The 14,167-nt window shown below is 37.2% G+C and overlaps 1 protein-coding gene across 1 annotated transcript in view; it reads left to right on the plus strand.

Annotated features, from left to right (window-relative positions):
• The window catches only part of LOC128994122 (ankyrin repeat domain-containing protein 11), a 38,952-nt gene extending 25,123 nt beyond the window's left edge, over positions 1-13,829 (plus strand). The window contains exons 5-12 of the mRNA XM_054418407.1: positions 4,467-4,581; positions 6,236-6,510; positions 7,075-7,423; positions 8,285-8,627; positions 9,316-9,528; positions 10,339-10,590; positions 13,121-13,300; positions 13,711-13,829. Of these exons, the coding sequence (XP_054274382.1) occupies positions 4,467-4,581; positions 6,236-6,510; positions 7,075-7,423; positions 8,285-8,627; positions 9,316-9,528; positions 10,339-10,590; positions 13,121-13,300 (1,727 nt within the window). The 3' untranslated portion in view covers positions 13,711-13,829. The remainder of the gene's footprint in view (positions 1-4,466; positions 4,582-6,235; positions 6,511-7,074; positions 7,424-8,284; positions 8,628-9,315; positions 9,529-10,338; positions 10,591-13,120; positions 13,301-13,710) is intronic.
• Positions 13,830-14,167: the final 338 nt, after the last annotated feature.

Below are 14,167 nucleotides of genomic sequence, written 5' to 3' on the forward strand. Positions count from 1 at the left end.
CCAGACTAGCGTGTGGCATAATGACGCACACTTCAGTTTAGGTAAAATTGTGTAGTATTTAACACATTCGTGGGAATGTTTGAGATATTTATTGGAATTTAAATACTTCGAAATGGAAAATTACCACCACTTTTTCGTTTTCTGTTCACATTACACAATGATAGAGGGTGATGCAGTTGGATTTCTCATTTATACTATACGGCATTCTAATTTTTAACGAATCTGAAGGGAGATTTCGACCAGAGTGCGGGCCTTTGGACCACACACCGGCGTCACAGGCCACAGCTGCTTCTATTGTACAGGTGCCAGCCTAGGAGTTGACCCGACCAGTCTGGAATTCCCCTCCCCCTCACCCGTATGTTGGGATTACATCAACTCCCAAAACATTTGCTCCACTCCACGTGATGCTCTTGATTTCATTGTTTTATGTTTGTAGCAAGATTTAAAAAATGCTATTCTGAGATAAGAAAGATTCTTTAAGTTGAGAATACACAAGAAGAGTAACACATTCGCGAACGCCAAGAACTATCTTTACCGTACGACGAAGTAATGATATATTCAATTAAAATATTAGTAATATTTGTTTCTATTGTATCTTACGGCTTTCGTTAGTAGCATTTGGTTACATTTTCCCTTTCCCTTCACTATAGACTATTGTACTTAAAAAGCGAACCGTGCAATAAGTTAAACCTTTTTTGTGAGAGGACGGCAACCTTGCCGTAAACCGAGTTCAGCCTTCAGCTGTACGACAGCACAAAAAATTAAAAGAACCAAAATACAGTTTTTCTTAGAACGTTGATGGCACAGTTTCCGGAATCCGGGAACTCGAATTCGCAACTTGGAACTCGACAATTGCACTTCTACCAATTGGCTTGGTATGGTATCGATCTCAAGTAAAGAACAATTTATTATTGAATTTTAGCCGATTTTTCATAAAAATAAATCTAATAACACTGTTGCAATTTTAGGGCATTTTAAAAATCGGTTGAGAATTTTCTGAGAATTTTAATCTTTAAAACAACTACTGTACCATAGTTATTCAATATAAATTACACTATACTAGATTGCTTTTTGAATTTGACTTTAAGACATTTTTACGAAATCCAAGATTGCTATTGCAATCGTGAGCAGTAAATAATGCACAGACAACACAAATAACTGTTTTTTTTAAATTGCAAAAATTAGAGTGTGTTTGATAATTTTATTTTTGTATTACTTTAATAAACTCATACAACATTGTAACATTATGTGAAAGCGTTCAATGACGAAATTCCAGCTTATAATAAAGATTTTAATTGAAAACATTTTTACAAAAGAACCCTCTCCAGTAACGATCGCAGAGCGAGTTTGGCGGTGGTGAGATTTCGAGTTTCGACCCTGCCGAAAACTCGTCTGCCCGTTTGTGTTGTCTGTTGTGATAAAATGGCCGAACGCCTTTAGTACGATTAAAACCGTAGCAATCTCGACGAGAACCAGACGCTTCACCCTTTGATTATGTTATCTCTAGGGTTAACAGAATATTAGCGAAGTGTATCTTTAGCTCGCACAAGGCTGGATCGTTGGCGAAATAAAGTGTAATGGGGTTGTAGTGCGCCCAGTCGTAGTTTGTGAGGGAAGGGTTTTTGAGATGCGGAAACAGCCTCCCCCCAATAAAGGTGAGTGTTTGATTTGTCGTACATTTGGATTTATCTAACACCTTGTCTTCCTAGTTTAGATCGTGCGTTGACTTCTGGCCTTGTGGTCGCGACTGGTGGGGAGAGGGGATTGTCCTACCAAGTCTCTCGTTGTTTGTAGGTTAAGTGACACTCGGCGGATATAGATTATCGACGGATTCTAGGGAGTGTTTGTTTTGGAAATAGATTACTCCCTTGTGACTCTTTGTGAATTGATTTGTTGGAATTTCGAGTGTGTAATGTGTGTCTTGGTGTAAACTCTGACACCTTATGGTGTGGGGGAACGGGAGTGAATTGGATGTGCCATAAGTAACTTAGCAGGAAGAAGAGTATGTTCTATTTGTATTTAGGCTACATTGAAAAACATAATATCTTATTAACTTTACTAAACTTCTAAGCTATTGATTAGTTTGTAGGCTATAGTGCTTAGAAGATAGTGGGCCCTAACCTATGCTATCCAACCTGATCATATTATCAATGGGCTAGGCCTAACTTAGTCATCACAATTAACATAACTTGTTTCTATTTTGATTAAGTTCACTTACAACATTTAACAACAATTTGTTCACTTAAGCTCATTCAAATTACTCTATTACCTTTTTTAATGTTATTATTTTGTAAAATATTAACTTATTATTCGCTGCTTTAAAAAATTTTAAGTTATTGTGTACTCTATAACTTACAGCGTTATCCTTTCGCGGTATTTAGAAAATAGTACTAAGTTAATCTTACATGGCTAATTTCCGTGATAGGCTACAGTTTTCTAAAATATAATTTCTCAATAACGGACTTAAAATTAAGTAAGTTACCGGTAGGTTTAATTTATAAAAACTTCAAATTTGCGCAACCAGCATTTAAATTATGTTCACTGATGATGTTTGATTGAGATCATGAAGTTTGTATTGAGCGTGTCAATCTGTCACATAAGAAAGCGTTTGGTAATGGTGGCGTAGACAGAAAGCACGCTGCTCACCGGTAAAGCGACCCATGGCAAATGATTTTGAAGCCTGATAAGCTCCTTATCTTATTTCCCGTGGACATTTGGCTTTCCCCAAAATATAAGTGCATTCCTTTCTGGGACACCCAGTACTTCTAGTTTGAAGTTTAGACGTCTATGACCAGCAATATTATTATTGGCGAGAAAATCACGGAATTTTGTGTATAACTTAGTCACAGTATTTGGGTTGTTTACCTTAAATGTGTACCGGTACTTAGGACTTAAAAAAACGTCAACAATTAGGCAATCAAACAAAAAATTATTTATATTCAGACATTGTGATTAATTTACTGAAAAAACTACCTAATTTAAACCGTAAAAAACACATTCTCCCTTAGTAGATTTGTCATATTTATGGAACAGCTGGGAAAGCCAATGTTATTGTTAGTTCTGTACATCGCACTGTAGAGGTTATGTTTTGTTTACAATTTTATTTATTGTAATTTCAGAAATTTAAAACCATGTTTAACCAAATAAATCATTCTCATCTTAAACAATAACTCGTCTCCTAATTATATAACCAAAATGTAAAGCACAGATCTTGAAAATAACCCTAAAATAACAGAAACACTAGCGATCAGTGTCGACGTAGGCTACATGAACTAGACACGAAAAAGCAAGCTTCAAAATTTACAATGGGATGAAAAGTTTGTTACTTGTGTTTTTTAGTCTATGCTTAAACTTAGGCCTATCACCATACAAAATCAGTTACATATGCCACTTGGAACCTAGGCTACAATGTATTAACTTATCGGATATACTATAAGTTTGATCAATCATATTGGATAGGACACTACTGTATATACTTTTCATGCAATATAAATATCGGAATGATCTATTTCAGTAAAATGCTAAAATACATGAATATTTTAAGCTGTAAGGTCTTTTAAAGAAAATTTGGGATAACAACAAAAGTGGAGGCTAGATTACTTATTCTGTTTTTAAAAATTAGGTGGCATAAGAAGGATTAAATGTTTTACCCTCAGGAAGTACTTAGGCATTTTTAATAGGGCCTACCCATTTATTTAATAAGGTATTTAAAAAAATAATAACAACTTTAAAAGCACTAAACCTTTGTATTGAAAACAATCACTGCTCAATTGGGTTAAACGTTGGGGCTACTTAAAAATTGTGGTTCAGGTAGAACTCCTTTGATCTAATGTGGCAGTTACCAGTAAAATGTAGAAATGTAGAATTTAGAGGAAAAATTTTGAAATCCTAAGAGAATTTAGAAAGTAAATGAACATAGGCATAGTCTCTAACCTATGATTTTGATTCCACTGAGAGTCAAGTCCGCTCGCTGTTGTAATATTTACTAACTCATTCTAATAACTTAAAATCAAAAGGATTAAATTTTCTCAGATCAAAATAATATTGTTATCGTACTTTCTTAACCAAACTCACTTAATGTTAAGGTGTTGTAAGATATTCAGTAGCGTTGTAGATCAGTGAAAAACCTTTTGACAGCAACAGGCTACAGCTTAGCTAAGTAAAATGTCATAACCAGAAAATAATTTTAGGTAGGTAGCCTTCCCATAGTAAAATAAAAATAAGTTTAGGATTTACCCGTATCTATTTTGAGAAATTAAACAAAATACAGTTATCGTAAGTTCTAAGTAGCATTGCTTTTGGAAAACCAACCTTGAAAAATATAGGGATTCAGTGTCACTTATAGATCAGTTTAAGCAGTCCTCATCAACAATATTTATTAGACCTGTTCGTGTTTTTTTAATAGGCTTTTTGCTATTTTAATAAAATGGAAAATGTGCAGTAAATGATATATCGACGGTTTACAGTGGAAAACAAAGGGACACCTCGAGTGACTCTGAGGCTACATCAGCTGGGGAAGAACCGAGACGAGAAAAAGGAACGGACAAAAGTAAATACAGAGACTGATAACCATGAAAATAGGTAAACACATTTGGATATCTGTTTTAACTAGGTTGACTGTGTAGGAGATAGAGTTTTACTGAAGTGCAATATTCTTGTTTAGTTGATTAATTGATTGATGGTGTATTTTTCATACCAAGTGAAAGACATCTCACAACTATATATAACTCTCGCTTCTTGGGTAACTTAAACTCAAACGAGATCAGTAAACTCTTCTAAGCTGCTACTAGATAGTAGCCTATTAAGTTTTCTGTGTAGTTATTAAAGATTATAGAGGGGTATATACATTTTATTCTATTATTTTGCAAAATCCAGTTTATAACAATCTAAACTAGTGTACATGTTGCTCGAATTCGAGCAATTGCAAAGTATTACAGGAATTATTTCAAAACGAATAACAGTCATATTTACAATGTGTTTAAAAGACTCAACTCAATAAGATTACCGGTGTGTACTGTAACTCAGACCATGTTTATCTTCGTTATTGATAAACCTAAAGCATTCCGGCCGGTTTTCTCCTTCTTAAAATCCCTCGCTGTACAGGCAACACAGGTCATGATAGAGAACTAATTGAGAACGAAAAGTCGTTTTAGGGTAGTGTTAAAGGGCACATTTTTGTAACCTAATAGTTGAGTTTGTCCAAGGTCAGGTGCTGACTGTGATGAGTTAGCCTCTTACGCACCACACTGTTCTGTTTCTGTAGCTGCAGTCGTTATCACGATTACGCCTCCTGTTAATGTTTCGTTGTCGTCGCGTCGGAGGCATAAAAAAACAACAAATAAACAAATTATAGCTACACAAAACAACGATGAATGCACAAATTTAAATTACAATCATGCTAACACGATCCGTCATAGCGACACAAAACAACGATAAATACACAAATTTAAGATACAACCATACTAACACGATCCGTCTTGGGGGTTATGTTTACACAAAATCAAATAGTAAATAAATATACTCAACGCATTTCATTGAATTCAAAAATAAATAACAGCAATTAAATTATACAGCTGATCAAAATGTAAACAATTATGTTCTTCATAAGGATAACATGGGAACTTTCAAAGCCACTGGGGCAGAGCCCAAGGGATTTTTTCAAAAATGTAAGGCCAGTTTGCAAATCTACGCGATACGCTCTTTCCAATGAGACGTCAATGGATAAAATCGGTTAAGAAATGGCAGAGGAGTTCAACCGACAAAGTTTCATGTAGCGTATTAATTATATAGATAAGTACAATGGAAAGCATTTTGTATCAGCTATTTCATACAACATTTAAACTAGAAGAGTCTAATTTACTAACCTAATTCAACCGTTTTGCATGAAACAATTTGCTATTGATTAGTTTATTTTATGATGGCAACTAGACAGAGACTCTCGATAAAGTAGGATTGGTATGTCACAGAAATATAAATTGACATGCAAGTTATATAGCCTAGTAAATGATGGTAAGTTTTACATCCGTCTGAGTGTAATATCTTATTACCGGTACCTTATTATCGGTTTTATATCTTAAAGTACCTACCTATCTTAAAATACTTTAAACATTAGGCCTACAATAACACAAAATAAGTCAAAATAAACCTCAAAACAGTGAACATAAGCAATATTTTGAATAAATTTGGTGACCATAAATTTAAGACATTTCATAATTTATCCTGTTTCTTTTGGCAGCACAAGTGAAAATAACAGTGCCAACAAATCATCTAGTCACATTAGTCCCCCACCTCCAGAAGAAGCAGTGAAGGAGAACCCAACAGTGATGCCAGGAGGGACGAGCTCGGCCGAGAAGCCTGCGGAGGTTCCCAGTGAAGCGGTGAAGGAACCAGAGCCTGCAGCGGCGCCGGAACCTCCCACTGAGGAGACCAAGGACCTCAAGCGGCACAGCACTGAGGAGGAGGACGAGACCAAGCGGAAGAAACGTAAAGAGGACCCCACTGCTGTTAGAGGTTAGGCTCTTAGCTTTTTCTTATACATATATAATAGCCACTTTGTAAGTACTTGACAATAGGTAATTTATTTGGTTACGTTTTGGTTCTTACCAAACATAAGGTAGCCTAACTCAACCTAGCCCTAAATTCTGATTTAGATAACTACAAAAACAAACTACAAACTAAGAAAACGATGGTAGGCCTATATAAAATTTCTGTACATTCTGTGTGACTGAATGTACACTCACTCAGAGAGTTCTCTACAAATTTGATAACTTTCATTTAGTTGTTATTTTCATTCCAGATCTTTTTACTCATAGTAAAACCAATATTTTTAATGTCTCATAAAGGCTAAAATTAATATTTTATGCTTACATTAAACCCACTACAGTACAATAATTTGGCTTTTATAAGCTGTAACTTTCGTGGAATAAAATACACCTCAACTAAATTTAAGCTTTCAATTTGTTAAAGTTGTGTGGTAAATCTATTATATTAAACCTCACATTATCTCAATCATCAAAAATTTGTGTTACCTATTTTTCAAGCATATCTACATTTGAATTTTGAAACTCATTGCAGTCAAAACCGGAAGCAACAGTGGAGGCAGCCCCAAGTCAGTGACGGGCGAGAGTGACGGTGAAGAGAACAAAGGTGTGGAAAGTCCAGGGCCCAAAGTTCCGCCGCTAAAGATAGTCATTCCGAGTGTAGAGTCAACAGAGCAAGGCACGAGGAATGGCAAGTGTGGAGCTGCCAGGCATACAGCGCTGCCGTACGTGGTCCCTAGTGGTGCTACTCCAACAACTAGTCCTCCTCCGTCGGACGCACCAGCTACCATCACAACCACTACGTCGCCACCGCCCGGCACTACCGAGGCAGAGATGACGGAAGAACAACGGACGCACCAACGAGTCACTAGGAGTTCTCACAGGTAAAGTTCACAGAGGTTGTAAAGGGGAATTTTTAGGGAAAAGTAGTTTTTAAGTGGTTCTTTTGGGAAACAAATCAGAATGTTGCCGGTTCCTGTGATAAATCCATAGCTTTTGACAGTTTGAAACTGTCCTTGAGCATTGGGCTATACATTTTGTGATATTTTTTAAAAGGGGAATTGTCAAGTATGCCATAGTAGACATATAAAAAAAGACAAACTCAAAATAGTCCTACATGGTCCCCTGGAGAACTTTGTCAAGTTTAGACAAAGAAGGTTGTACAATGGAATACAAAACTCATTCAGATTGGACCTGAAAGCATCCACCACCATCTTGTACAGTTGTCTTACTGTGGCCTGCTGTACCTGGACGTTGTCTTATGTAAACTAGCTGCAATCTCCTCTTTAATACAGTTTGGTTAGTTAGGGTTATTTCTAGCTAATAGATTATTACCGTGTTGTATTGCCTACAGTGATAAATCAGCTGCAATTTTAAACTGATTTCCTTTCTTGGTGCCAGAGGAAACAGTCGATCACCTATATATTCACAAAAGTTTATGTACGCATAAACTATTCATTTTGGTTGGATGTCTTGTTACACCTTTACCTTCTCTATTCTATAACATTTTATCTTAGTATGTCAATTAGAGTGTAGGTAGGTATGAGGAAACAATTCTGAGTCACACCAATAGACGCTAGTGTTATTAAAATTGATTTAACTAACTTCTTTTCGTCATAACTGAACAAAATAAAGAAAAGCGGCGGTGGGGAAAAGGTTTTTGCGCATCTGACTTGCCACTGGACATGAATTATGCCAACTGAATAAGTATTTTACAAAATCTCATGGACATTTTTTGCCCACAGCCGTTCTGGAGGCAGCAGTGGTGCTCCCAGCGGCGCCTCGTCTCCTGTAGCCCCGGAGAATCCATCTCCAGGCCACGTGTCTCCCGTCCCTCCGCCTGCAGAAACTGCAGCTCCCACTACACTCTCTCCAGTCAACACTGCGGAGGAGAAACCGGCCGAGCCGACGGAGAGCAACCCTACACCTGTGGAGCTGCATCCACGCAAACGTAAACTCAAACCCAGAGACTCTCTGCCTACTAGTGAGAGCAGTGACACGGCTAGTACGAGCACTCAGGTCAACGTACATCCTCACGACCAGCCTGTCACTAACTGCTACCAGCTGTTTCTCAACATCCGCAAACAGGTAACAACTACACCATACTTATAATAATTTGGCGTTCAGCCCACTGATATCGTTTAGTTATGTGTGGTTAAAGGTGAGGAAAAAGGGTTAATTCCTGTTTCTTCAACAGTTGGTGCATTTCCCCCCTTGATTTCTAAGCCAGTGGCATTTTTCCTTGAAGAGTTACAGGCGAAAGTACTTCAAATTCATGATACACTCCATGAGATAATCTCATCAGTGTAATCCCAGCTATTCATTCACTAATTCTTTTGTTCAATTATAGCGATCGGTTCTTTTTCAACATACACAAGTAGATGTCCAGCCACTGTCAGGCATTGTCACAAACTTTCAATAACTTAGATAAAGTAAAGAAATGGGGAATAAATTTCCTATGTTGTCAGGTGAAAATTGTGTTTACTAGTTGGCCATCAACCTTGGAACTGTTTCTGTTTACTAATTTAATTGCTCGAGTATTACCTAAAACTGTATGCTATCTACAATACAAACATTTTAAAGTAGGCCTAGTTAACATTAACAATTGATGAAGAATAAGTCGAGGTAGTACTTATTATTATGTAGTCGGACAGCTGTTTTCGTCATTCAGCAGCTCCTCATTCCAAAATGAATTAACTCTGTAATCCAATGAAGTAATCACTGAATTTTACTTTATAATTGAGTTTGAATATGTAACAAGACATTTATTTTCTAGATTGACCGCCGGAGGAAGGGTTTGTTCCCTGTACAGCCCAAGCCTCCGCAGGGGTTCAAGGATTACCTGATGAACCGCTGTACCTACGTGTTGGCTGGCAACGCTAGCTCTAGACTGCCTGTACAACAAGTAGCACCTCCCGCCTCCCTACAAGGACCGATCAAAGACTTGTTTGTGGAACAAGAAAAGGAACGGTTCAGGCTACGAACCCAAGTGAGTGAAATAGTTATTCTGGTTATTGACACTGGTTTAATGTCCTTATTTGAGATTTTCATTGAGCACCAATCCTGTAACAAGTGATTTTATACCAAGTGTTAAAAATTGGAAACAAAATATTAGAAAAATAATCATAATAAGAAAATAATTTTTAAATGGTAAGGATTTTGACGGTCTTTTTCATTAACCTTACCTATCACTAGGCCTCCAGCCCTTGTGTGTAACATATCCAGTGAAACAGTACAAACGTGAACAGCAGCTATAAGATGTAGTGACGGGCAGTAGGATGCGAACCAATGACCAATTACAAACTACCAACTAAGACTTTAACTCACTTAACTATTTCACATAGATTATAAGTTGGTCCAAGTCAATGACAGTGAATATGACTTGAATCCTTAGACCACTCTTGCATTCCACAATTTTTATATCGTTGGTTAAGTGTAAAAGTCAAAATAGATCACACTAAATATTAGGGTACATCCGTTCCTGTTAATTAGTCACCACTTTTGGAACTGTTTATACTGTTGATTGTTAGATTAGATTTGGTAAAACGAGACACGAAATCATAAAACATGAATAAACTTGTTTTTAAAACAAAAAGAAACAAAATTGTTTTATTTCACGGTTACCGATAGGACTACACAATCTTAGATTGGATATAACACCTTTGGTTCCTCACTCAACAAATGCCCAACACAATCCATTCTTACTAATTGCTCACATCTGCCAATATGGTTTTTATGTGTTGATTACAACAATTAAGTTCCTGGTCTCAATCAAGTTTCTAATTGTTTTTTCTCACAGCATGTGATAGAGAAAGAGAAACTAGTCCTGTCAGTTGAGCAAGAGATCCTGCGGGTGCACGGTCGTGCAGCCCGGGCACTGGCCAATCAGGCACTGCCATTCTCTGCGTGCACGATCCTGCGCGATGAGGAGGTGTACAGTGCGATCACGCCAGAGCAGGAGGAGAAGGACCGCAACGCTCGGTCACGCTACAACGGCCGACTCTTCCTAAGTTGGCTACAGGACGTCGATGATAAGTGGGAGAAAATAAAGGTAACAACTATGGTTTGATTAAAAATATGCTTGTCAGTAGATATTTTGTACCTTATTCCTTCATTTACAACAATCACTCAAGTCTAAAATAATGATTTATTTATAGCACATACATATCAATCTACACTTTTGTTTCCTTCCTTACAATATTTGTTTGTGTGGAATAATAAGTGATAGTTGATGGTGTTATGATGACAAAGCTAGATCCACTTATTTTGAAATTTCCACTTTCTATTTGTTTGCAGAATTATTTTCGGATGTTTAAAGTGGTTTCGGAAATAAACCATTTGTTGCTTCATATTGTTTTACACAATCTTGTCTTGCTGAATCATAATTAATTGGCTATGGAAAAGAAAGAGTCATGTACTAATAATTGTTAATGATATTATGAAATTTATTGGTAGCTAGTAAAATGATTCTCCTAGCTTTAGCCATGATAAATATTTTTTTTTTTTAACAAAAGAGAACTTGCAGTTTATGTTATGTTTCAAGAGGTTTAAGATAAGGTTGAAAATAATCAAAACAACCTTTAAAATCTTATTAATCATTAGTTCTCTTTCAAATTCTTATAAAAGTTTTGTTTAAAATGCAGTAGAACATCAATAGTTAGACACTTTATGTCAAACTGTAGGGAGTAAATGGAGTTAAATATACAGGAAAGTAAAAACACAACTCTTATATAAAAATCACCCAAATGTATTAAATAGGCTACTAAAAATCTTAACAATTTCACAGTTCATTAAGCAAGTCTCAAGACAACAATAGATGACAAATTAATGTTAAAGTCAGCTTATATCACAATAGTAACCATTAAATATCACTTGACAAATTAGCTCAGCCCATGTCGAACTATCAAAATGTATACTGTAAATTCAGGGTGTCTAGTAGTCGGGAAAATCGGGAAAGTCGGGAATTAGTATTGAATTTCAAAATGGTCTTGAAAAGTCGGGATTTAGTCTTAAATTTGATTTCAAAGTCGGGAATTTTCGTGATTTTGCCGCGATCGTCGTCTTGCGTTTACGTAACCGCGAAAACCAATGATGATGATATCTGCTCGGCCGCGGGAAATGTTCATGATTTTGTCGCGATCGCGGACGACGACGATAACGTTTCCGTGACCCCTTGAGATGACGGTGATCTCTAAACAGCCGCGGGAAATGTTCATGATTTTGCCGCGATCGCGGACGACGACGATGACGTTTCCGTGACCGCGGGATACGACGATGATTTTTGCTCGGCCGCGGGAAATGTTCATGATTTTGTCGCGATCGCGGGAGATGACGATGACGTTTCCGTGACCGCGGGAGATGACGATGACGTTTCCGTGACCGCGGGAGACGACGATGACGTTTCCGTGCCCGCGGGAGACGACGATGATATCTGCTCGGCCGCGGGAAATGTTCATGATTTTTTCGCGATCGCGGGTGATTACGATGACGTTTCCGTGACCACGGGAGATGACGATGACGTTTCCGTGACCGTGGGAGATGACGATGACGTTTCCGTGACCGCGGGAGACGACGATGATATCTGCTCGGCCGCGGGAAATGTTCATGATTTTGTCGCGATCGCGGGAGATGACGATGACGTTTCCGTGACCGCGGGAGATGACGATGACGTTTCCGTGACCGCGGGAGACGACGACGACGTTTCCGTGACCGTGGGAGATGACGATGACGTTTCCGTGACCGCGAGAGACGACGATGATATCAGCTCGGCCGCGGGAAATGTTCATGATTTTGTTGCGATCGCGGGAGATGACGATGACGTTTCTGAGACCGTGGGAGACGACAATGATGTCATTGATGTTTACAAGGCCGTGGGAAATGTTAATGATTTTGCCGTGATCGCGGACGACGACGATCACATTTCTGTAACCGCTGCAGTCAATGATGATGTCTAAACGTACGATACGCGGAAGATTTCATGATAAAAAAAAACAAATTTGCTAGTTAGAATTTTTTATTGCTGCATTATTTCTTTACTTGAAAACACGACATTATCATAATACTACTTTATGACAAAGACAGGGGTTGGTGTAGTATTATTTAGAAAATTTGCTCAAGCTATAAAAATTGGTATCGGTACCAAGAATCGAGAATCGATACATTTTGGTATCAACACCCACTTTATGTTGAAAAAACTAGTCTTGAAAAATCTGGAGTTAGTCTTGAAAAGTCTGGAATTAGTCTTGAATTTTGTAATGGAAATAAACTAGACACCCTGTGTAATTCTAATATTCAAAGTAGGTACTCACTAATGATCTGCATGATTTTGCGTTTCTTTTAATATAGTGTTAATTAATTTTAATGCTGCTGGTACTTTTTTAATTGTTATGGGGTTAAAAAGAGCAATATTATTTTGTAATCACAGGTTTAATCCATCTTTTGAGTGACTCAAAATCAGATTCTTCCGAACCAAAATGTTTCGATACCAATTAGAGTTTTATCTTTGATTATTAACATAACCATCCAAAAGTCAATGGTTTTATCCGAATGATAAAACAATAACTGAATTCTGTACAATTCAGGAATCGATGCTGTTAAGGCACCACAACGAGGCTGAAAGTCTCCATGCTGTACAGAAGATGGATTGGGAGTGGAAGATGAAGGAGTTGGGACTGTGTGAGTTCAAGGCCAAGCCTGTCATCGAGGATAGCCATGTACCCATGGTGCACGTCAGCGATGACTTTGATCTGCTCCCAGCATAGGTAAACACAACTTTAATTTGCTCCCAGCATATATAAACATGACTGTGATCTGCTCCCAGCATAGGTAAACAAGACTTTGATCTGCTCCCATTTAACTTTTTCGGTGTCTATGACAGTGGCATTTTATCTCGAAAGCAATTTGAATCCATAAAACTTATGTTGATATGCTGGAAATTGAACCTGCCCCTCTTATAACAATGTTTTTTGAGATTAACTACTGGTAACACATCAATTCCATACATATGGTTTACTTTAGTTGAATATAATTGGAGAAAATAGAATTATGCAGTTCTGTATATACATACATGGTTTACATGACACTACCAAAAGATATTTGTCAAAAAAAAATCTTGGTAAAATTTACAGAATTTTTGTGAAGGAATATCTATTATCGTTTGTTGTTGTTTCAGGTATAACCGTGAAATGTTGCAGCTGATTTGTGATACCGAGCTTACTCCAATATAGAGACTGAATTTTTCTAGGTTTATCTTGATTGTACATACTGACCTAATAAAACTATTAAATTGTACTCTGTTTTTTTTTTCATGTGTTCTTATCTTCCTCTTTTATTTTACCTAAAACTAGCAAATCTTCTGGACTTTTAAAATTATTTTAATTTGACACGTTGCTTAGTAATTGACATTCTTTTAATGTTACTGAGACAAAAATTCATAATCTTACAAATCATAATGTCACATAATATTAATCTTCTCACCATTGTCAGTATAGTGGCATTGATGACTGTCCAGTTAAATTTGTACGAAGGAAAATCTTTGGCGAAACGAGAATGTGATGGTTTTGAGCAAACAGAAAATGATCAAACTAGAGAGCTTTCACTTGCACAGTACATACCTCACTTTCAGGAGG

This window comes from Macrosteles quadrilineatus, unplaced genomic scaffold, assembly GCF_028750875.1.
Source record: "Macrosteles quadrilineatus isolate MER2022 unplaced genomic scaffold, UCM_ALF_1.0 Scaffold_5__1_contigs__length_97177068, whole genome shotgun sequence".
NCBI classification, from domain to species: domain Eukaryota; kingdom Metazoa; phylum Arthropoda; class Insecta; order Hemiptera; family Cicadellidae; genus Macrosteles; species Macrosteles quadrilineatus.